Here is a 25,583-nt window from a genome sequence, read left to right on the forward strand (position 1 = left end):
AACATATGGAAGCAATAGTGGGGCTGTGCAGTCAGTCAAACTGAAGCTGCTGTCTAAGTGCCTATATACTGGCCATGAACATACGCGGCCTGTATACCCCTCTGACTGCAGCTCTTGGGTTAAAAAGATTGTGATTTATAACATATAGGAATGCTATGACACTCAACTTGCTGTGGGCCGCCAGCAGCTATCAGTGTTTGGCTGGCTGGGCATGCTATGAGTTGTTGCTCACAGGGGCTGGATGCCATCCTAAAATATATCTAAAAATACATTCCCTAGTTAGTTATATCCTCTAGAAAAAAAGTTGTTTTTAAACAAACCCAGTTATTCCCCCCCTGAAGACAACAGGCCACACATTATAAGCTAAATTAACTATAACATTAACGCACATTAAGACATACTGGTACAGATGGAAAAGAGGGTCCTGCTGTTGCAAACATACAATTTATTAAAATTATTCTCTTTGTGGTGTGATACATGTGCTAAGGGGTCTATTCTGTACACTTATGCTGTATACATTTGAATATAGTGTCTATACATAGGTTGTTACTGGTCAGTATCCTAAAACAATATTTCTTATAATTTGATAAGTTATGGATACAAAACTTTTTGCAGTCTCAGTTACTGGTTGTAGTCTGCACACAATGTATACAATACTGACCAGATTCATCAAAACCTTAAATATGTGTATTTTCTGAACACATGGATACAATTATAATTCCCTTGTGCACAATTTAATTAAATAGAACTTTTTGTTTGGAGCAACAGCGCCCCCTGGTAACCAAAAGCGGTAACTCTTCCCAATCTTTATAATTTGCCAATGACCTATAAACCAAAGCTCTGCTTTCTATCCTGAAATCAAATACAGTGCCTTATTACAAAATAATCCCGGATGCTACCCTAGTTGACTCTGATTTTTACATTTAAATCTAGTTTATGACCATAGCAGTGTTTGTTTGATGAGATTATAGAACTCATATTAAAACAATAGCATTTTTGTCCTATTTAAAAGTAGAATGAATAATAAACAAATTTAATAAAACACTTGCTGGCAAAGTAAATACAAACCAAATAGTATATACATAAACTAAATAGTATATATATATATATATATATATATATATATATATAATGAATAAAAAAAATAAAAAAAATACTTGCTGGTAACTTTGTTCACAGAAGTTGTAAATAGGGCTGTATTAAAATGCAGTCCAAATTTTATTTTATGAAATCAGAATTACATATTGCATTTCAATAATTCGAAACATTTTGTGTCCATTTTGCTATGAACAAAAAAATAATATTGCAGAATAAAGGGAAAGTTTATAAACTGCATTTTTAGCAAAATAAATTCCTGCTTATAACTAGGATTTGAACTTGAGTATCAGTATAAAAGTCGTAGCCATTGCGTGGGCAGGACTTTCTCTATCCAGAAACTAGGGAGGACTCGTATTTTGGAAGGGAGAGAGGAGGGCTTCTTTTCAATGCAACAATTTACTTAAAGCAGATGATAAGTGTTTGGAAGGATGGGCTATGGTGAATCAATTACAAGACCCAGGCTTTGAGTCTTATTACAGTTGAAACTAGGAGGGACATCATCAGCAGGACACTCTGAGGATTTAAACATCACTTTTCAGCACTATACAGTCTTATTGTCATATAACCTATACAAAAAGGTAAGGGTGGTTAATTATATACAGGTATACAATCCATATGTAACATTTTAAAGGGGCATGCATTAAATGATCATATAACATAGGCACTTACTGATGTTTCTAACTGCCTTCAGAAAAAAAGGGTCATCAGTTTTTACCTGCAAAATTTAGTTGATTTTTTTTAGGGTGGTTTTGATTGGAATTGTATATAGTGGTGTATACATTGACATACTGCACAGGATTGCATGTAGAGTGTGCGGTCGGTACACTTAATCAGTCATAGGGACTTTTTAAAGGCATCAGGAAGCAGTTCTTGCATGGATTTAAACTTCAGACCCGTTTATTCGAGATTTGGATGGATGAGAAGGTGAAGAAACAACGGTTGGTGCTGATGGAGAACCCTCTTTGGTTCTTCTAAACGAGCAGCGAATCTCATAAGGATGTTGAGAGAGCTCCAGATCACTCTTCATGCTACCCATCTGCGCCTTGGATATAAACAAAGGGGATTTGCCTTTTTGGAGCTAAATAGATTTCATGCTGGAAAATAAGGTCTCAGGAAGGACTGGATCTGCCCAAGGCTCTCCGATGGATGATTGTCTTTCCTCTGGGGCACATGCGATTTTCCACTAATGACAACCACATTGTGAAGGAACAGTCTCCACATTCCTGGAACCTGGTTTTCTGGAATTCAGAGCTGGACTCGGGGTCTCTCCTAGGATTTGGGGATTGGATTCTGGCTGAAGAGCAACTCTTTTCCAAGTTGTATGATCTTTAAATGAATCATACATCAGGAAAGGAAGCTGATATTTTGCTAAACTTTAGGGGATAATCTAGAAAATCCATCTTAGTTTGCGGTGCTTGGTGTATGTTTGAACCGCTTAGAGGAGCAAAGGTAAGAGAGAACAAAAACTTCTTAATATTGTTTTACTATTGATGGTCGATCATTTTCTACTTGTTTTCTAGGTTCTTATTGTAGAATTTTTCTGATATAATTACACTTCATCACCCTTGGTGATCCCATTTCCTCTGTCTAGATGTTTCTTAATTGCTCTTTTAAGCTTTTATAACTGAGGTTACTCGTGGTTTTATACCTTCTTCTACTTGTTCCCTGTTGTCCTAATTCTCCAGTCTTAATAACCACATGTTTGCGTCCTTTTGCCATGTCAATTGTTTTCCAACAATTAAGGGAAGTCAAAGGCGAGAAAGGGCTTTTAACCGGTTGAGATCCCCTGTGGAGCTCCCTAGGAAGTATGGTCCTTAGATCGATTTAGACTCCACACTTTACCTTTTAGAACTTTGGTTTGGATTCATGAGAAATTCCATAATCTGCTTTTTTCTTATTTCTGGAGCCTATCATGAATTTGAAACAACGATGTTAGATAAGCAATGTTCTTATACAAACTGGGGTCTCATGGGAATTCTTACCCATAGATCAGACTTTTAGATTTGGAGCGCAAATTGGCAAGAACTGTATAGAAACGGGCCAGGCTTTTTGGCTCTTCTGAGCCCCGCAGAACATTTTTGGATGTGCTTCCTATAGGTCTAGATCCAAGGAACATTACTGATCAACAATCATTCTTGTGAGTATGTGAACTGCTATGCACACATCAATATTTTATCCATGGCAGAAAAAAACAGGGACCATGTATATTTTTTGCTTTCATGTGTCCAAATCGATTTTTTTGGAAAATGTAATTTTTTTTACTATTCATTTGATAAAATGTAAGCTTTGTGTCAATTGTACCTATTTAATGTGAAAAATATACATACATATATTCATTATCATTTTGGTTTAATAAATAATACCTAAAGAACTATATCTTAAAGTTGTACCGGTAACCAATATGAAGTTACAAGAGAACATTCTTTGCACATTTCATTGCTCAGTGGTTTGTCTTCATCCTCCTGGCATTTAAGGAGTTAGATCCCTTACAGAGCTATTTTTATTACAAGGTTGTACTCCTGCATCTATTCTATTGGCTCATCCTTAGTATATACCAAAACCAAAAAGAAGTAGATAAGATAAGGGTCCTTCAGGAGACATTCTGAATAGGGCATAAAAGGTTTTAAGGGAGACGCAGAACATCTGCTTGTGAAATCAAGGTTTCTAGAACATAAGAGGCCAGTAGTGTTATCTGTCACTGGGGATGTCAGGCTGTAAGGGGGTATTCGTTTCAGGCAAATATCCTTTCACACCTCTGATTCCAGCCCAAGCTTTCTCTTGCCATGATTAACTTTCATTCACATTCTTGGGAAGTCCTCTGTGTAAAAGGTTCTCCTCCTTCTGTATGCTTCCAGTTTTATGATCCCAAACGTTCAAACAATTTGAACTTCTTTGTACCACACTGTGGTATAGGTTGGTGCCATGAAATGTGTCTATAATAATCTGATAAATACCAGGAAATCCCAAGCGGTTAAAAAAAATCATTTTGTTAATTTGGGATCAATGATTGTTTTTATTAAATATTACATAGAGTTCTAGATGATCTGTGATCTTGGTAACTCTTTGGTCTCGCAGCTGTATTAAATCACATTCCTATGGTATATGCATGCGATATAGCAGTATTGTGCATTTATTTAATACCCTGTGTTTTATATATACTGAGCCTGGAGTATAGTTCTGGAATGCACTATTCCATTTGATGTATATTTTTAGGGGAGAATGGGAAAAAGACTCCCTTTTGTAAACAAGTGATGGTATCAAGGTTGACCCTGCAGATTGCCCCATAGTGATAGAGCGGGAGACGCCAGATCGCACTTCTGGAAAGCATTATGTGGGGGGTACAATTTACTACCTCCCCTTCCAGATGTGCCCATGGGAGGGGATAGTCCATTATTCATTCCTTACAGCTCTGCCAGATGTAGAGGGACAATGTTTTTTCTGTCCTGTTTCATGCAGGTTCTTGCCAAAAAAAATGGTGTCACAAATAAAATAAAAATCACTCCATTTTCCAGTTCAGTCTCTATGCTGTTCTAGATGAGGGGGGCAAAACTCCCATTCCTCTGTTGAAGAACACTAGGTAATGTAATATATTACTTATTATATATATATATATATATATATATAGAGAGAGAGAGAGAGAGAGAGAGCTGGCAAACCCCAGGAATTGTCTGTGTCTTCTAGAATGGTCCCTGCTGGTGGCCAATTCTCCATATTGTCGAGCTTCCAAACGCTACATACATTTGAACGCATGGAGTTTTCATGCTATTCCAGGCACAATAAATACATTCGCCTTCTATTTATTGTAAGAACAGTCAGATTCTAAAATTAAATTCATGATGACAATGACTAGTCCTATGTTCCTTAGCCGAGTTTTTGGGAACCTAGTACACAGAAGCTAAAATTGGCTAAAACTGGGTAAAATAAAATGATTTTACTCCACATTCTTCTTTAGCACCAACAGTCTGTTTCAGGTCATAACCAATGGTCCTTTGTGTGCCTTCCTCTAGATTAATCCAGAGAACACTGAGTAGAGAGATGTTCCTTGGGGTGAGAAGAAGATTACAACGTACCTCTCCCAAACCATGCAGGATACAATTGATTTTTGTTGGGCTTTTCTTTTGTTTTTTTGTTTTATAACTAGGGCTTTGTAGTAACAGTTACAACCCTGGCACTGCTATATTGATCCAAACTGGAACAAATTTGGATTGGTAATCGATCTGGCTTTGTTACTCATATGCACACACTCCATCTACATAATTAGCTAGTAGTTCTAAAACATTCGCTGACTGTAAATGGGAGTTGTAGTGAAACAAAGACATTAGGCAAGCTACAAGTTGTCCAGCAATTACACATCTGCAGCGAGACATTCTGTTTTTTTTTGCATAATTGTTGGTATTATAATTATAGGGAGAGCTATAATTTATTTATTTTCTAAAATTAGATGCTCCTTTAATTCAAATGTGTAGAGACAACAAGGCACCATTTGAGATACACAGTAGTTTGTGATAAACCAAAAGAAAAACAAATTAGCCATGGTTTGTGTGGGCAGCTTGACATAATGATAAGGAGAGGCAGGTCTGTTTGGGTGGTGCCATACGGATGTGTTGGATAACAGTGGTGCCAGAAAAAGACTGATTCTCTGGGGAGAACCCTTACAAGAAGCCGTTTTCTTCTAATTTAGGTCTTCGGGGTTTTTCAAGATAGGCTTTTGATGCCCCCTGGTGGTGATGCTCTTGCTTCACAAGAAGCTGGTGATTCATCGAGCTCATTCACATCTCATTACATTTCTTCTCCTATGAAGACTATTTTTTTTTTCGAAAATCTAAAGCTGTATCAATGTACAAATCTCATCTACATGCATATAGGATGTTCATCAGTAATTAAACCCTGCTGTCTTCATTCTGACTTTAATTTAGGAAAGAAGGTTGCTTTTTTGCATTAGACCCCAGAGTATCTTTCTCTTTTTAAAACTAATACATAACATTAACCTATAATGTAGTCTAAAAAATGAATAAATCCAATACCATCCTTTGCATTTATTATATGTTACCTTTGTTTTAAATTTTCGTCATGTTACCTTTAAAAATACAACCTCATCTCTCTGAAGTTAAACTCTTTGCCATTTCTCTTTGAGGTGATCTACTTTACTCCATAGGTGCCATTTTTCAAATTTCCCGATTTTGCCGTTTAAAAGAAAATGCAGACCACATTCAATAAAATGCAGTATGTGTCATATGAGAGAAGGCTAACGATTTTCAAAGACTATGTTAAATGGGGACACTTAGGGGACAACACACAAACCAGAAACGCTTTAAAAAAAAGCTTAGACATCGGGAAAATGTGTTATTATTACACAGATCTTTCTTTCTTAGGTCATCTTACATTGCATGCAACTTACCTGTGGGCCATGTGCATGAAAACAAGTAATTGTGCAAAAGTAATCCTTAATATTAATATTACCGGTAATATGATAAAAACATACATGAGAAACTGTAGAATTATTTTGGGAGAGAAAACTTCATATAGCAAGAGATTTACTGCTACATACTGGGGAAGCTTTTTGTAGATTCTATGTTATTAATGCACACTTCAATGCCTCCTGTAGCCTGTGGGGTTATTAAAAATCATTATATCCGATGTCATTTTATCTTGTCATTTTAACCACTGTATATATATATATATATATATTTAAAGAAACTATAAAATAGCTATAAATTCTAACTGGTGTAGGATATATCCTGTTATATCTAGATCTGTGTATATTTTGAGTTATCAAGTAAAGAATGCAGTGCAAATTAGCAATATATTAAACACCTTTACATATATTTTGGAAACTCTGCCTGGTATGGTTTGGGGGACAGACCTAGCTAATTGTGGATGACAACCTCAGTATTCTCAGCCAGTCAAATTCAAAGATAGGCTTCTGATGGGACCGTTTTTCTTAATTTAAGAAGCCAAAATACAGTACATTATTCTAGATATTATCAATACGATTATGATTATTATTAATCAGAGCATTTAGAAATTGGTAGAGTTTACTTTCAAAATAACGTGAAATGGCAGGGTAAGCTGGGTAAAGACATATATGGGTAATCGTGAAGTTACCATCAATTGAAATATATATATATATATATATATATATATATATATATATATATATATATATAGTCAATTGGTTTTTGGAAATAACAAACTCTAAACAGACTCAAGGAAATAAAATCCCTGTAGCATATACAAGTAGTCTAAATAACTAATCAGGTTTGTAAGTAACAGTTGTGCTGTTCTTAATCAACATGATTTCATAGTATTGGAATAACATTCATGAGTTTGATCAATGAAAAAAAAATCTAATTAGTTTCTGAATAACCAAATTCACTTAAGTTAATTGGTTTACATTATGTGGCAATCTTATGTAAATGAGCGTCTTTACATGGTCTGATGCTTTGGGTAGATAAATTTAAGCCATTTAGCTCAAATTCCAGAAGTTGACAAGAGCAAGGATGTACAAAGAAAGATGTAATAATAAAATGAGCATTTATTGAAGTGAGATAACGTTCCAATTCTAAATTAATTGTGAGACTAAAATAATCTGATATAAGGTTATATAGCATTTACAGATTTTGTAGCGCTTTTACAATAGGGAACAGTGAAAATATTTAAGATGCAGGTTAATACATATTGGTGCTGAAAGAAAAAGCAAGCCCTACTTTGTAAGGTTACAATATATTGGGTACAGACAAAGATATATAGGTCTATAACTTAAAGTACAAGTAAAGCAGCATTATATAGTCCAATTTGCCTGTTCCTAATCCCAAACCCCATGATGGTTAGAGCACCACTTTATGTGGATTTATAATAGAGGAGCAACAGTGACCTCTAGTGGACTTCCTCTAGAATATCATTTAGTTTACATATACCCTAACAAAACAACTTACCCTAAAATGTTCAAACTTACACATAAGAAATATTATTATAATGATGATAAATTACTTATTTTTATAATATTATATATTATTTATATTTGCTCATTTTTATATTACAAATAAAAAAACAACTCCTTATATCTTAAAGTGGCATAAATGTTTGCTGCCTCTTTCCTTTATAAATCGTATGTGATAGAAACATTGCGTTTGATGGTAGATAAGAACCCATCGGCCTAGTAAATATTGATATGATTACATGTGATGATACATATAAATAAATTAGACTATTACTTATAACACCTTTTATTCCAACTACTGCATACATAATTAATAACAAATTAATAAAAAAAGTCCACTTTAACTCATACTGATTTATTGTTGAGTTACAAGATATCATTTATCTGATCATTTACATAACAGCCCGATAAAGCCCTGCTAATTCCAGATACATGTTACTCGATACACATCATTCCTTCTTGCTGTTAGTTTTTGTTCTGTTTGAGACGGCCTGGTTGCATCTTTGGATCTTCGAGACATGACCCCCACGGGGCATAGTGTGCTGAATATTGAAACATGCAGTCTCTTTGAAGTGCCTGAGACTAGTTTCATTAAAGGACAAATCTTGGCATATGGCTGCAATTACCATTTCTACTACAGTTAACCCCCGATCTGTACACCCCTTTGGCACTCCAACGGTTAATTATACTTAAACTCTATTAGGAAATATTCTTCACATGTAAATATCTTCGATATCCTACTTCTTACATATATTATTAAGGAGGCTAGAGGTATTTTCCAATGATCCACGATGTTTAACATATAATAAAGTATTTAACTTAAGTATTTTTTTTTTATTAAGGCACTTCATTACTTTCTTTTATTGTTCTGCAAAAAGCTGATTAAAATATATTCCGCCATGTTCCACTGAAATTAGATTGTAAGCTCACTGGAGCAGCATCGTCTTATGTTTTATCTTCAGACACGTTGAAAGCTGCAATACTATAATGTACACAATGCAAATACATGACAAATCTGTATTAGATTAATAACTCCCTTTTAGGCCTATAAGAGTTGTACCATATGCTGTCCTGACAGCGGCATCCGGTGTTTGCAGTGTCTCCATCATCTTAATTTTAATGGCATTCCTGCCAAGACATAACACTCTAGCAGACATTCATTTCTCGTTCGAGAGCAGAAGATATTTGCCATATTGTGTAATATCCCCAACACATGGAACCTTGTAATGTCAGCCACTAATACGCAGAATAACAATGACACTATTTAGGCACACAGCACTCACATAGCTCTTAGGCTCATTCCTCCGCTTATAGTCCACAATAGTTCATCAGCAGGACCATCCTAGACATTCCTTTTATTTCTCGTCACTTTGTTGAATCTCATTCCTATTGTGCAACGTTAGAGGAATTTCTTGGTGCTTTATCGCCCATCCAAACAAATGTTTTTGCCTAATTTTCTGTCCGTTATTTATTCCAATTTTACACATGTATTTGGAAATCTTTGGAAATGTTTAAAAATACTGCCCCCCAGTCATATTTTACTTATAGTTTTACTAACCTTTCGGTTTAGCGTGATTACTAAATGCATAGAAAGCTTTCTCAGATTCATAGTTTTGGAGATGAAATGACATATGTCTTTAAATACAACTATTACGGGATATTATTCCGTCTAGACAAGTTGAAAAGAAATACCATGCTATTTAAAAATTACACCCCCACCTAACGTCTCCTTGTCATCATCCTTTGAAACTTCAGCCATTTTATGTAGACTCCATTTACCTCCATTTTGTAACTGACTAAAATAACTTCCAGCACATGATGGCCATAACCCACCGGAGGCTGCCATGAGCATGTTGAATGATCGTACCTCGATATTGATGATTATATACTTGAAATAAATATTTCTAAGAATATAATCACTGCTAGAAATATTACGATTTAATAAACAAGCAATTTAAAGATTACCGGTATCTGTAGCGTTTAGAATGACGGGTATCCCCACCAGGTGGCATTTAAAAGGGGCTATCACATTCCAGTCTTTTCCATAAAGAAAACCTTTTAATAATAATAATATTGTTACAGAGAACATGTATGGTTGTACATCCATTGATAGACACTGATGTCAGCAAGAACAGGTCAGGAAGTATGTTATATCCTCCTGTCTGGGCTCGTGTTTGGATTCCAACGACCATCTCAACTGAGATGGAACATTTTCATGACAAGCCATAGCTACCATTTTCACGATTGATTGCGCTGGGGAAAAAAATAACAAAATATATAGATTTTGCTGGATTCAGTGTTTTCATCTCAGATATGACAGCTCTTCTTTTATTATTGTTTGGTTCATTTATATTTTATCTCTTTAATATAGAAAGAAAAAAAATATGATATTTTAACAAATACTTGCTGAAGCAAAACTGACCGTTTTATATTATACACAATATAGAAACTCTATTATTGCATTAATGAATGTCAAATAGTAAATAGTATCATTTGTTGTGGCTATTTGCTAAATATCACATAATGTACATATTAATAATATAATATTAATTTTGTTTTATTACAGTTTTCGGCAACCATGGGGCATGCCACAAGGATGTCCCTAATTTTGGGATGTCTCTTATTTATTGGTAAGTTTTTTTTTGTGTCAATCAATTTTACATCCAGATAAAGATATCGATACAGGATATTACTAAATCAATCATTTTGTGTTTTGCTAGTTGGCAAACTTACTACTGAAAAGCATCTTTTAAAAGTAGTAGTAATTTGTAGAATACCACCTCACCAGGGGATTTTAGTGTCGAAAATTGTTTTATGTTGTCATGAAGTGTTTATTCCACACCACCTATGATTTAGGATAGACGATGTTCTCTGCATATTGTGTATGGTATAAATTCCACTTATCGACTCTGGAACTTTTCTGCTTTTCAGGCCCATGGATTATTCACGGTGAACACCCCTTACCCTCGATATTTCCTGAAAAGGAGGACATGGTGGTGGCGCTGCACACTTCCTTCAGCCTGAAATGTACTGGAGAAAGCGAAGTGAGCTGGCACTACCCGGAACTTGACGACGACGACATCGACAACATAGAAATCCGCAGTGAAGAAAACAACAGTGGCCTGTTTATGTCTGTGCTGGAAGTCCACAATGCCTCTGTCTATCACACAGGCCTGTATACCTGCTACCACAACCACACTCAGACGGAGGAGAACGACATCGAAGGCACAGATATATACGTCTATGTTCCAGGTGTGTTTAGCGCTGCTCTATCTACAGCTTTCTATAACACTGCAAAATGATTAAAACCACCCCGTCTCCACGTGTATCCGTCCTATTTAAGCAAAGACATTTGTAAGGAGATCTGCTCACCTTATTCGGGATTGTACCGGGTAGATACCTGTCATTCCAATGACACCAAATACTGTGGGACGCGAATATAAAGATTTCGTTAGTGGTAATCACTATGTACTCGAAAGTACAGCTGAAAGAAAGTTTTTTTAATAAACCCATCAAAATTATTTATGTCTTTATCTATAATAAAGAAAATGTCGATTTTCTTTCTACAGATCCTACAGTGGCGTTTGTCCCCTCCATGATGCTCGAGCACATCATTGTGGTAGAAGAAGAGGAAATGTCCACAATCCCATGCCGTACCACCAATCCCGCAAGCCAGGTGACATTAAAGCACGTGGAAGCCGCCAAGACAGTCAATGCCTTTTACGACAGCAAGCAAGGATTTTTCAGTAACTTTGCATCCGGCTCCTACGTCTGTGAAACCGTGGTCAATGGCGTGGTCTTTAAAACAGAGCCCTTCATTGTGCAAACATGGAAAGGTAATACTCAAAGGCAAAGACCCAACTCAATATACATTGGGTACCACTTTGTAATATGTGCAATCCATCAACCAGCAGCCTTTATCATCTAATAACACTGGGAGTGTTAGAATAAGAGAACTATAAGCGATGGCTTAATTAAAAATGTTTGAGATAAATGGAATTGGGATTATCATCATTAAACATATAATACATAGACCTAAGCTATAAGCTATTAAGCAAAAGTTCTCCCACCAAATGCCTGTAACATGTTTAGATTGTATGATCTAAACAGAATGATTACATGCACTGTTCATTTTAAAACTTCTGTTTTTGCACTTTTTAGAACTTGCTTTCCCATAACAAGGGATTAGTGATCTTTTAAACAGATATAGTGGCATGTAGACACATTAAAATATTTAGGCAGTGAGAAGGGCCCTGAGATAAAGCTCATTCTTTCATTCTGCCGTGCATTTATTTCCATGTAGTGAGGCAAGAGGGCAACGGCACAGAGTTAGCGAAAGAGTAGTGGATAACAGAAATAGCCTTCCAGTGAAACCAATAAGAAATGACACAGTCAAGGAATCCAACAATGCTTGGGTTGCCCCAACTTTTCTGAAACAAGTAAAATAGCGTAACATATGTTTTAAATTCCGTGTACTAAAAGGGCCAATAGTTAGAATCTTTTGCTATTATATGTTTTTTTTTGTCTAGTTATTGTGAGTCGCATTGATTGACCAACTTTGCAAAAACCTGATTTTCCTAATTCTCTTTTAGCAACACAAGACATAAGTGTAGAGATGGAAGCTCCAAAAACTGTGTTTAAATCTGGTGAAACGATCACTGTTTCCTGCATTGTGCTTGAAAACGAGGTGGTTGACTTACAATGGACATACCCCGGCCAACAGGTAAATAGGGGCAGAGCATTAAAGCATCTGCTGTCTCTATAAGACATGCTTTTCACTAAATAATACTAAAAAAGCATCTCTTGGCATTCTGCTCCATGTACCTTCAGTGCAAAGCAACTACCCAACTTGTCTTCTTTTCTATCTCATACTAGATAGTAAGCTGTTTGGTTCTCCATATTCTGTATTTTGCACCTAGAATTACCCCCCCCCCATTTATGAAGCCTACACTAATGACACGTTTGGTTTTTATCATTTACTGTAATGGCTTCTTTGTAACATAACAGGTGCATTGTTTGTGTTATATAGCAGAACCTATAAACATATAATTTGTAAATGCATACATTAAAAATTGATGGCTGATCCGTTGTTAATGTTCAGTGCTCTTATTAATTACAGAGAGGAGCTGGAAGTGTGAAGGTTAAAGAAAACAAGGTGCCACGCTTGAGACTGGAATACACACTGACCGTACCCAACGTTACAGTAAAGGATTCTGGGGAATATGCGTGTGCGGTTCTTCACGCAACTCTGGATACCGAAGAAGTAAAGAATGTCATCATAACGGTGCATGGTGAGAGTGACTCAATTAATGTTTTTGTTATAGTACTGTACTCTGTCTGAGAATTTGGAAGTAAATATTAAACACCAGACGCCAGGACCCGGTGGCTCTCAGAGTGTCAGCGGTAATATTTGGCATATGGGTCTAAAGTTAAAGAAACATCATTCGGTATAAGATGAAAGCTTATTTCAGGTAAAGAGGCCACACGTCTGAGCTCAGAGGGTCTGAAGTTCTGTCTCAGAATGTTTCAGGATGGCCATCCGTTGAAAAGTTCTCATTTGTGTTTTTTTTCTCATGATTTTTAGAAAAAGGATTTGTCAAACTAGATCCTAAAGTAAACTCGCTGGAATTTGCCAATCTTCATGAAGTGAAAACCTTTTCTGTTGGCTTGCACGCATACCCAGCGCCAAAAATCTACTGGTTAAAAGACAACATGACTCTCAGTGACAATCTGACGGAGATCACCACTGGCACTGTCAGAATCCAGGAAGCCAGGTAAGTCCATTAGTTCTGTTCTGTTCTTTTTTCCAGTCCCGCAGTATAATGATGCTTAATACAGCCAGACTCAAACAGCAACATGCGGCAAGACGTGCAAATGCTTAAGCCATTCATTTTATTTTTTTTACTTAAACATATAATTTTATGTGCGGCTTGTAGAACACGGAGAGATTTAGAAAAGTTGGTTTAAATGGGGGGGGCAGTAAGTTTAGGATTAGTGCAGAAATGAAAAACTGAACGAATGACCTTTGTTTCGTATTTCTAAACATGACCATTGTTTATTGCAGGTACCAAAGTAATTTGAAACTCATACGTGCCAAGGAGGAGGACAGCGGAATATATACTCTTGTAGCCCAAAATGAAGCTGAAACGAAACATTTCTCTTTTGAGTTGCAAATTAATGGTAAATAGAGGCTACATTTGGTCTTACAAGAACCAAAGTCTTAACATTAACTAATTCACGTTTTCATCGATAAATAATATTTAGGAGATATCTGTACCATTTTTTGTGAAAATAAATCCCAATATGAACAGTCATATATAATACAGTAACTGAAATGAAAGGAAAAACAGCACATACCTTGAGTATTTTAAATTGAAATGGCCTTGACTCCTTACTTTGATGGTCTTAAATGGTTCACTGCCACTATAACATATATATATATATATTTTCTTTGCAGTGCCGGCTTTGATATCACAGTTGGTTGATGACCACAATGGTTCTTCCGGTCAGCAAACAGTCAGCTGTCGGGCTAAAGGCATTCCTGTTCCAGATATGGAATGGTTAGTTTGCAAGGACATAAAAAGGTGAGAAAATACATACAATAAACAGAACTCCTGACTTACCGCCCATTGCCCAATTTACGTTTTATGGTAGCCTGTGGTATGGATAGTGAATGTAATGTTCTTCCCAGATGTAATAATGACACGTCATGGTCCGTCCTGGCAATCAATGGCTCAGAGATCACCATGGAGACTCATCAGATTGAGGAGAATTTGATGGAAAGCAAGGTGACCTTTAAGAAAGTGGAAGAGATACTGGCAATCCGATGTGTTGCAAAGAATTACCTTAAAGTTGACACAAGAGAGCTGAAGCTGGTAGCACCCAGTGAGTACAACCAATGAATATCCTTAATCAAATCATTTGTAATTTACCAATAATCACAGTTTTGCAGAACAACTTTAACTTTGATTTATTGCAAATTTTTTAATTTTAACCATTATTATTATTATGATATACAATGTTTTCTTATCTAATAGAAAAGTTTTCGTGCTTTTTCAGCCCTTCGATCCGAGCTAACAGTGGCAGCTGCTGTGCTGGTTTTGCTTGTCATCGTCATCATATCCCTCATAGTTCTTGTCATCATATGGAAACAGGTATTATATCATTAGATCATATTCGAGATGTACTCTTGTTTTCTTTCACTAATTCTAGAGAAGCATTCTCATTCCTGCCTGTCTTTTTCTAGAAACCAAGATATGAAATAAGATGGCGAGTCATTGAGTCCATCAGCCCCGATGGCCACGAGTATATCTATGTAGATCCAATGCAACTGCCTTACGATTCCCGATGGGAGTTTCAAAGAGATGGACTTGTTCTTGGTAAGAGAAAATAATATTCAATGAGTAATACACAGAAAAAAAACATACTATAATAATCATAATAATTAGATGTGAGATACCACTCACCGGTTCTCCGGGGGTTCTCTTCCAGCTTTGGAATAAGTGTAATAGAAAAGAAGCTCATCTACATTTTCTGTGAAGCTTGAATACTGTTACATTTTGTTGCTGTATGCTTTTGTGATTTGTTTGATTACATTGTGCTCTGATTATTATGAAACAAAGATATCTAAAGTGTATATTTTAATATGCAGGCCGAATCCTCGGATCTGGTGCCTTTGGAAAAGTAGTGGAGGGCACTGCGTATGGATTAAGTCGTTCCCAGCCTGTGATGAAAGTAGCAGTAAAAATGCTTAAACGTAAGTGACCCTTAATCGTAATAAACTCTATGATTTCAACTCAGTTTCATCATAAAAACGAACACCTTTGCAAACATACAGTATTTGGATCAAAATGTGTTTGATATGTGAAAAAATTACACACGTTTAATATAGATAGGTAACATTGATAATTAAAACACACATTCATTAAACACAACTGTTGAATGTATTTGAAGATATGTGATGTGTAAGGCTTCATGTGATAATCATTTTAATACGTTTAACCATTCTACTTGACAGCCACCGCTAGATCGAGTGAAAAGCAAGCACTGATGTCAGAACTGAAGATAATGACCCATCTTGGAGCTCACCTCAACATAGTGAACTTACTGGGAGCATGTACCAAATCAGGTATACAAAACATTTAACGTGATCCAACCAACGGACACATCTCAGGGGAGCATTCCAATGGTTTACTGGGCAATTTAACAAGTTATTAAAGCTTGTTAGTTATTAAAGCTCAATTAGTTACCCCACAGGTATCACCAATGCAAGAAATGTTATGTACCTTTATGACTGCCACAGGCAACTAGCATAATTAACTTCTGTTTCCTAATACACAGCCTACAAATGTATGGAACTCATCAAATCTATAAATTATTCAATAAATAAAATAAAAATATGGAGTAAACACTAGAAAAGAAGGAGAATGTTATTAAATGTTATTGGGTAGAAGGTTAAGGCAACATATTGCTGAACCCTAGCTCCAAGGCAAACTGGGCATTCATAGGTAAAGAGGTGTTTCTATTGACCTTTACCTGCACGAATACTACCAAAGATATATTGGAAGGGTTGCAGTTGAGGACTTGTGGAATAGTGCAAGTTAACACAATGAATATAAAATATGTACGTGTCTAACTTTACATAGAAGAATAAAGTAAAATGCTTCATAATAAAGGGGTTAGATGGACTAATTGGTTTCGGTCTGCCTTACAACTTCTACATGTATGGATTGCCACCATTAGTTAAATTAACATTTTTTTATCTGATTTACAAGGACCAATTTACATTATTACGGAATATTGCTTCTATGGAGACCTTGTGAATTATCTTCATAAGAACAGAGACAACTTTCAGACTCGGCACCCAGAGAAGCCAAAGAAGGATCTGGATATCTTTGGGTTGAACCCAGCTGATGAGAGCACAAGAAGGTACACACACACACATATATATATATATATATATATATATATATATATATATATTTCAACTTTTTAAAGCTGTGATCAGTGCACATTTTTAAGCAACAAAAAAACATTATTAATAGACTTCTCATATTACATAGAAGTTTTATTATATTTGTATTTTCAAGTTACATTTTTGATTTGATGATCAAAATTACCTTCTAATTTACTAGACAAAACACAGAGAGAGGCATTAAACCAAATCCAGCTTTTTTGGTTTTACTTGGAGAGCAGTGGCTTCTCCAAATTTAGCATATTTTATAATCCAAAATAGACTGAAATGAGTGGACGGCATGCTGGTAACCATCACAAATAATTACTTGTTTTTGAAGTGATACCCTACTATCATCATAAAATAACAGGGATTCTAAGTTCACATAATTATAACAAAAATAGCAAGAAAATGCACATCTAAAAGACAATCGAATGATGTTAAACAATCGATTAATGGTAATCAGTGCTTAAAACAATATCACTATAAATCCATGTAAGGAATCATATTGTACATTTGTTTGTCACTAGTTTGCGGAAGTAGTATATTGTTTTGAGTTTTATATACAAATTATACCTCAAGATTGTAAGCTTGCGAGCCGGGCTCTCTCCACCTAATGTATCGGTTTGTCTTAGTCTGTCATTTCTCATCTTGTCAGACCCCTTGAATTTATGTATTGTATTAGGCACTGCGTAAACTGTTGGCGCTATATATAAATAAAAGATATTAATAATAATAATATGTGAATCGTTTCTAATTGCGTGCACATTATTTTGTGTTCTAGCTATGTCATTTTATCCTTTGAGAACAATGGTGACTATATGGACATGAAACAAGCTGATAACACGCAGTACGTCCCAATGCTTGAAATGAAGGAGGCCTCAAAGTATTCTGACATCCAGAGATCTTTGTACGATCGCCCTGCATCTTACAAGAAGAAGCCCATGTCCGGTAAATACCGAGTTCATTTTTATTCATGCAGACACCTGTTCAAGGGTTTGTCCTGAGAACTAGAGAAAGCTTCAGAGGGAGAAAGTTTTTTTTTCTACTTTCTGCTTGTTTTTTTTCTTGCACAGCTGTAGGTTTATGTTTTGTGAATACGACAAAGTAAATCTCTCTACACTAGGCCTTAGTTGTTTGATCAGAATAGTGACGGAAGAATATCTAAACGGACAGGGTTTTCTAAGTTGTACCTGCGCAATGTTTGGAACATTGTCATTCCATATGGTTCTGTTGGGTGAGGATATTTATTTATATGTGACGTATTTTCTTTTTTTTTTATGACATCAGAAGTGAAAAACATTTTGTCAGATGATGGATTTGAAGGTCTAACGCTCCTGGATTTGCTGAGTTTTACTTACCAGGTCTCCCGAGGAATGGAATTCTTAGCAAATAAGAATGTAAGTGAAACCCCAAACATCGTTTTCCTTTCTAGTGTACCCACAAGTGTCTTGGGGAGATCTGCAGCTCACTTTGTTTCATATCTCCATATAGTGTGTGCACCGCGACCTGGCAGCTCGAAACGTCTTACTGGCACATGGAAAAATCGTGAAGATCTGTGACTTTGGCCTGGCGAGAGACATCATGCATGACTCTAATTATGTTTCAAAGGGCAGCGTAAGTAACTACTTTCCTTTACAGCCATATAATATATGAAGATGGGCATATTATAATTAGTTAGACCACAGCAATCATGTGAATGCAGGGAAGCTTGTTATATGTACAGTGCAAAGAACACCACATAGTATTTATCTAGCACTTAAACCATAAATTACTATCTGATCTCAGAAGATCTTCCACCGCGCCCAAAGCCTCTACTTCCAGAGGGTATTCTCTTACTGACATAGGTCTACTGCATTTTACGTGATCATATAATTTTGAAAAAAACATTCTGTTTTAGTCATCAATGCAAGTTTTACATCCACTGATGTTGTCCACTTTGGCTTTTTGTCCATGTATCATTGCTTATTGATTCATTGTTCTCTATAAAATGCAGCACCATATTATCAAAATATATATCTGGTTATCATTAGATTAGTAAATGTGGTTATATCTGCAATCACATATCAACATATATATGAGATACAAATACTCATTAAACCAAAGGTAGTCCTTGAGTAAGCTGAAACAAAGTAAAAATATCGATGGGACATGGGAGGGCTCGCTCTGGTGTATATGTCACAATGTTATAATTTACGTTAAGGTTTTTCCAACAATACACAAAATCTGCACATCTTTTTTCTCCAGACATTCCTTCCAGTGAAGTGGATGGCACCAGAAAGCATCTTCGATAATCTCTACACAACTTTGAGTGATGTCTGGTCATTTGGCATCTTGCTTTGGGAGATATTTTCTCTTGGTATGTATATGAATGAGTGTGGGATTAATCATTTAATTTCAAAAGTAGTCAATGCTAATTATTGTACTGGGAAAAAGATAAATTAAAAAGTGAAATGTATATAGTAAAATTGTAGTAAAACTGTAATCCCATTGTGAATCAGCTCTGGTGTACCAAATAGCGTGTAAACGGCATATTTCCCATTCTGCTTTCAGGAGGTACACCATACCCAGGCATGATCGTGGATTCCACCTTCTACAACAAGATAAAAAGTGGTTACAGAATGGCAAAGCCTGACCATGCCACCCATGAAGTGTAAGTACATATGTGTTTTGGGGAATAGGAGTGCATGGAGGCAACATGTTAAGGTATATGTGTGTTGCAAACCCACGCAGCTTTATTGTTTAGTGTTGCAGATCCCGTCCGAGCCGTGATAGCTTTTTCCTATAAAGTGGCAGGACCAATTCTAATTCCGATTCCAAACCTGTCTTACAATATCTCTTAAATAATGCCTTTTTATCTTTTATTTACAGGTATGACATCATGGTAAAATGCTGGAACAGTGAACCAGAAAAAAGACCTTCATTTGGCCACTTGAGTGATATAGTGGAAAGCCTTCTTCCCGCAGAATATAAAAAGGTACGGAAATACATCTAATTTTAAGCCATGTACTTCTCTTCAAATTTCACATTACCAGACAGCGCCATAATATTAATGCATGGATCAAATGTACTAGATGTTAGTCCAATACAAAGGATGACAGTATACTTATATCATTGTCCACACAGCCTCTGAAACGTAATATAACTGCGCCTTGTCTTTATTCACACAGTGCTACGAAACGATTCTTCACGATTTCCTTAAAAGCGACCATCCAGCCGTAACCCGTATGAGATGCGACAGTGACAATTCCTACATTGGGGTGACTTACAAAAACGAAAGCAAAATGAAGGACAGGGAGAGCGGGTTTGATGAACAGAGGCTCAGTGCTGACAGCGGCTACATCATTCCCCTGCCTGACATCGACCCCGTGTCTGAAGATGAATCAGGGAAAAGAAACAGACACAGGTAAGCAAAGGGATCTCCAGATTATATATAATGGGATTTGCTGAAAACACTTAAGTGAATAAGGAAGCAGGCGTCATAACTTGGCCAATAGTTCCATGGCTATGTACCTTTTTAAAAATATAATAATATAATAATAATAGCATTGAAGAAGCTGGGCCTTGGGAACAGTATGAGGGTGGTAGACATAATAGATATTTAAAATATAATACACTTTTATATAATGTAAAATAAGGATATACCGGTATTTGCAATGAATAGAAGAATACTGATAGAATTATAAAGGGCAAAAAAATAATTGTATCTTATTTACGTTCTAGTTCACAAACCTCCGATGAGAGTGCAATTGAGACTGGTTCCAGCAGTTCCACATTTATTAAACGCGAGGATGAGACCATTGAAGACATTGAAATGATGGATGAAATTGGGATCGATACATCAGATTTGGTGGAAGACAGTTTCCTGTGAATTGACACAAAACATTTTAGAGACCAAGCCACGGATTTAAAACGGAAGACTGTGAAGTCCTGGAATTTCTCATTTTCAAAGTTGGAAACCACTTATTTGAATTGGACAGCAAGACAGTGACTTGTTTGCCTCGCCAAACCACATGGTACTTGTAGGGACTTCGTGTGTATCTAGAACACATTTGTCAACTGGAACGGTTGTTAAAAGACCAACGATTTAAGCTCCTCTTCTAAGCACATTTTTACCGGGTGGTACATCGTAGCATCTCAATATTTGTTTTTCTTAAGTCATGGACAAAACAGTAGCTTTATGTTCCAAGGGCATTCATAACAGCGAAAAACAGAAACCATTCCACAGTTGAAATTCAGCATTGTAATTATGTACATAACATGTCATGTAAGCCTACAATATGGACTAAGAGAAGACACCACTCGAAAAATCTGTGTACTTTGTACATTAGCTGCTGTTACACAATCGTCGAGTCCCCTTTAAACCACTCTGGAACAATTTAAAACTGAACTAAGAGCAGAAACATGATTTTTCATTGTAAATAACAGGGGACGTACAAGAAGATTCTGCATAACAGATCACCGGGGGTGGATTCATGTTTTACTATGTTGATTTTAATGTATGTTTTTTTGTGTACTATACATATTAACATCGATACTAAAATATATTTTTGATAACCCATTGTAGTTAATTGAAAGCAGGATTTTTTTTAACAATCAGAAGAACTTGGATTTTAGAAAATAACAAGGAGCCTTGGTGTGTTTCTGTGTAACGGGCTTATTAATTAATACAAATATGCTAATAGTGCGTAGAGCAGAATTTAGCTAATAGGTACTAGAACAACTTGTTATACTTTCATTAAAACGATCAGACCACTAGAGAGATTATATTAGCTGTGGTTCGTTCCTGAATGATCATTCCATTAGCCATTTTGTTTTTACAATAAAACTGCAACTAATATCAGTATTAAATATATGATAACAGGGTCACTATCTCAGCTGATTTCAAACAAGTCTTAGAAAAATATTTACAGATTTTGTTTGATAAGAAGCACACATTTTAAAGTATAAATCCCCAAGATCTTTCTGGAAAGTGTTTGTTTGTAGAACCTAGTTCTTGAAAAACACTTCCATTTAGCAGATATGAGTTGTGAAGCATCGTAAAGCAATGCAACCCGCTGTGTACAACTCTGGCACTTAATGGGGATATAATAAACATTATCTCTTTAAATGTACACATTATTGTATATCGATAATATTAACTTTCTGGCTACATTTTTTTGTTTGAATTTTCCAAATCTTTCTTGACTTTTCCCCCTTGTTTGATACAAAACCTTACTTTCTCATGCATTTAGGCTCAATTCTACATTGTATGAAATATAAACTGGAATCATTGGTAATCATAACCAAACCCAATTTTATGGACAGAATATTATCTTGTTTCTTTTCTTCTGCAGCACAATTTAAATGCAGATATATATTTTTATAATTTTACGTGCTGACTAGCTGCCAGATTTAATATGAAGTAAATTCCATATCCTTTCTGCCAAGGCTAGAATACAATATAATGTTCTCCCAAGATGACGGCCTTGTTTATAAATGACATATATACTTTATTAAATAAGGTCTGTATGAAATAGTCCTACTACCTAATGAAGGACGTAAGCTATGATGATGTTATACATCAATTTGTATATTTGTATTACAATATAGTCCTTAAATACTGCCAAAACAATTATGTTAAGCTGTATCACTGCCTTTGTTTATATTTGTTTTGACTGTGATGTACTCCACAGATGTGTTAACTGCTGCACTTTTAAATGTTCAAAATTATATTTTAGAATAATAAAAACCTATGTGTTTGTAAAATGAAATTATTATGTTATTATGAATATGAGAACATACATAGAAACATACAACATATGCACAGACATTGTTACGTTGGGCGCTGGTGAGCCCGGTTCTCTCTATAGTCTGGAGGCCGTGCCGGCTTGGAGATATCAGAGATCTTCTTTCTAATTGACCCACTCAGTGCCCAACAGGACAACTTACAGCAGAGAGGCTGCAACCCTAAACTTACACAGCTGAACATATGATGTTTTGACAAATATGGAGACAGGCCAAGAACAACCACAGATTTTTATTGGGTAGTCTGTTTCAATATCTTATTAGTTTAGCTTATTGTAGGCACATTGCATGAATTACTTATTCAAATGTTCTTCTTTCACATACATTATATATGAACACCAATCTTTGATGCACTTGGTTTAAATAAATAAAAAATAAAGCACTTACCTTGGCTAGAAGCTGGTTTTCCTGATGATGAACCCCAGACATTACCAGACCATAACAGTCTTACCAAGTATTCCAATTAGACTGTAAGTTCGTTTGGGCAGGTCCCTCCTCACCTGTTGTCTCTGTTAGTCAATTTGTTATGTTACATACTACTTGTTATGTCCTGTCTACCCATTGTACAGCGCTACGGAATGTGATGGCGCTATACAAAGCAATAAATAATAATTATTGTTTATATAATGAAATTCCGTAGCGCTGTACAATGGGTAGACAGGACATAACAAGTAGTATGTAACATAACAAATTGACTTACAGAGACAACAGGTGAGGAGGGACCTGCTTTGGCCAATTCATATAACCAAAACCTCTCATTTATATTATGTTTATATATTTGTTGCCATCTTTATTAGGGTGAGAAGCGCAGACAGTTTTTGTTTTTTGTATACATTGTACAGCCAATACACTGTTTCTTGCTGCATGCTTACATCTGTTTGGTAGGCCTCGTATTACACATTTGTATTATTTGAGCCTGTGACTAGCTTAGCGCACCGACATTTTTTTAACAGGTGAGGAGGGCCCTGCTCAAACGAGCTTACAAAGCACTAAAACATCAGTGTTGTATTACAAAAGTAAAAACATATTATACCAAAGAGTTAATAGTGCAGACCAGGATCTCATACAATGTATGGTTGCTGAATTATATTAAATGCCATTAAAAAGGAATTTCACCTAATTTATACAGTATATCACACTTTTCAAATATTCTCAACACTGGACTATGTAATACCTTTAGCCCCCACTAGATGTCACTGTGGGGTATGGAATTATATTTTACCATATTTCAGTTTTGGTGAGCAAAAATGATAGCAGTTCCTCCATACAGATCACAGCAAGCAAAATAAAATACCCCCATTGCAGTATGGGCATGTCTAAGTCACACAAGACACATGGTATATCACATTATGATTCTTTACATTTGGCTCCATGGACCCCCTTATTTCCATATCCCCTATAATACTAACATACTTAACTATATGTGTAGCATGAGTGGAAATTATTTTCATGTATGTTTCATATTTTGTCATCATAATATGTGGTTTTCATTTTTTTTTACTATACTTGTACCTCTATTATATATATATATATATATATATATATATATATATATATATATACCACCTTATGCCTACACACTACACAACACTTTAAAGTCGCTGGGCTATTGCTGTGGTATCAAAAAGAATTATACCCAGCAAAAATGCAGGGTGTGTATATCTGATGGCGTTGTGTGATGTCACATCACTATATGGTTCCATGTGGTTATATTGGAAAGGGTTACTGCTTTTGAATTGTGCAGTCAGGGGGAATGTATTGTGAGGCCTGTTCTTTCATGTACTTCTCCAAATTTCACTGAACCAGGATGCCATGAGAAGGCTGGGGGTAATTAAGAGAGGAACATTTCTAGCTGAAATGCTGATTAAAAATGATGGCGGTGAAAGAAATAATTAATTTTTTTAAAAAAAGTATATAAAAATAAAAGCTACTAGCAAGTGGCTTGTGTTAACTTTATGGATTAAGAATAAAATAAAAACATCTTTTTGGTATTCCTCACACAGTCAGAGGGATGTGGTTTAAGCAGTGTTTGAAACCACATCCCCCTAATGTAATTAGCGTATTTTCACATATCCCTACTCTAGGCCAATACATTTACCATACATGATTGAAAATGCATCAGGTAGAGAGGGAGGAATACTGCAGAAAGCCCAAGAAGTGAATACAGTCTTACAATCTGGATGACCACACTGAACTATATTTGGCAAACTGACAAACAAATGGATGACTAGAAATAGAATGATCAAGACTTGGGGAAGAAAAGTTATTCCAATTTTATGTCCAGCATTTCATGATCCCCCTTACAGGTATAAGAATTAAAATACTTTGGAACAATACATAATATATAATTTAAAAATTGTAATGTTATACTTTGCCTGTAGGTGGCATCACAACATAACAAACATATATGGAATCATTTGTGTTAAAGTGTAACTCCTACCATTCATCTGTATCCTTTAGTTGTCCTATGGTTGTAAAGAGCATATATTATTATTAATCATTATTTATTGTTCTATATAGTGGTATCATATTCCACAGTGCTATACAATGTGAAAATATATAATATTTGTTGCAAAAAGTCTCATGTATAGTAACTTTATCATTTAATTAATTTTGTAGTCATAATCCTGTGTTAATTTGTTAAAATATTCCTTGCGCATCGGAAGCCCCTTGGAGATTGGAACATGGCACGGATTGTGCTGCATTAGTTTAGGCTTTCATAATTTAATATAGTTGTGCTATGCAATGAATGTGACAAATCAACAAATCCTATCGAAATGTCTGCTTTTGGCATTCGTTTTCAGT

At 35.7% G+C, this 25,583-nt stretch overlaps 1 protein-coding gene across 1 annotated transcript; it reads left to right on the forward strand.

The window, feature by feature from the left end:
* The first annotated feature begins 1,547 nt into the window (after nucleotides 1-1,547).
* Nucleotides 1,548-22,744, forward strand: PDGFRA (platelet derived growth factor receptor alpha). The gene is made up of 23 exons (XM_053458453.1): nucleotides 1,548-1,675; nucleotides 10,603-10,668; nucleotides 10,970-11,290; nucleotides 11,608-11,874; nucleotides 12,631-12,761; nucleotides 13,158-13,329; nucleotides 13,623-13,812; nucleotides 14,103-14,218; nucleotides 14,496-14,622; nucleotides 14,730-14,923; nucleotides 15,098-15,192; nucleotides 15,285-15,417; nucleotides 15,690-15,794; nucleotides 16,056-16,166; nucleotides 16,813-16,966; nucleotides 17,776-17,942; nucleotides 18,282-18,391; nucleotides 18,486-18,608; nucleotides 19,239-19,350; nucleotides 19,545-19,644; nucleotides 19,863-19,968; nucleotides 20,162-20,397; nucleotides 20,715-22,744. The coding sequence occupies exons 2-23, from the start codon at nucleotides 10,617-10,619 to the stop codon at nucleotides 20,860-20,862; spliced, it is 3,270 nt and encodes a 1,089-aa protein (XP_053314428.1). The 5' UTR covers nucleotides 1,548-1,675; nucleotides 10,603-10,616; the 3' UTR covers nucleotides 20,863-22,744.
* The last annotated feature ends 2,839 nt before the right edge of the window (nucleotides 22,745-25,583 follow it).

The sequence above is a fragment of the Spea bombifrons genome, chromosome 1 (genome assembly GCF_027358695.1).
Source record: "Spea bombifrons isolate aSpeBom1 chromosome 1, aSpeBom1.2.pri, whole genome shotgun sequence".
NCBI classification, from domain to species: domain Eukaryota; kingdom Metazoa; phylum Chordata; class Amphibia; order Anura; family Pelobatidae; genus Spea; species Spea bombifrons.

Coding starts and splice junctions, on each gene's coding strand:
- PDGFRA (XM_053458453.1), top strand. CDS start 10,617: ATGGGGCATGCCACAAGGATGTCCCTAATTTTGGGATGTCTCTTATTT. Junction 14,924..15,097: donor GCTGAAGCTGGTAGCACCCA/GTGAGTACAACC, acceptor GTGCTTTTTCAG/CCCTTCGATCCGAGCTAACA. Junction 17,943..18,281: donor CAAGAAGAAGCCCATGTCCG/GTAAATACCGAG, acceptor TTATGACATCAG/AAGTGAAAAACATTTTGTCA.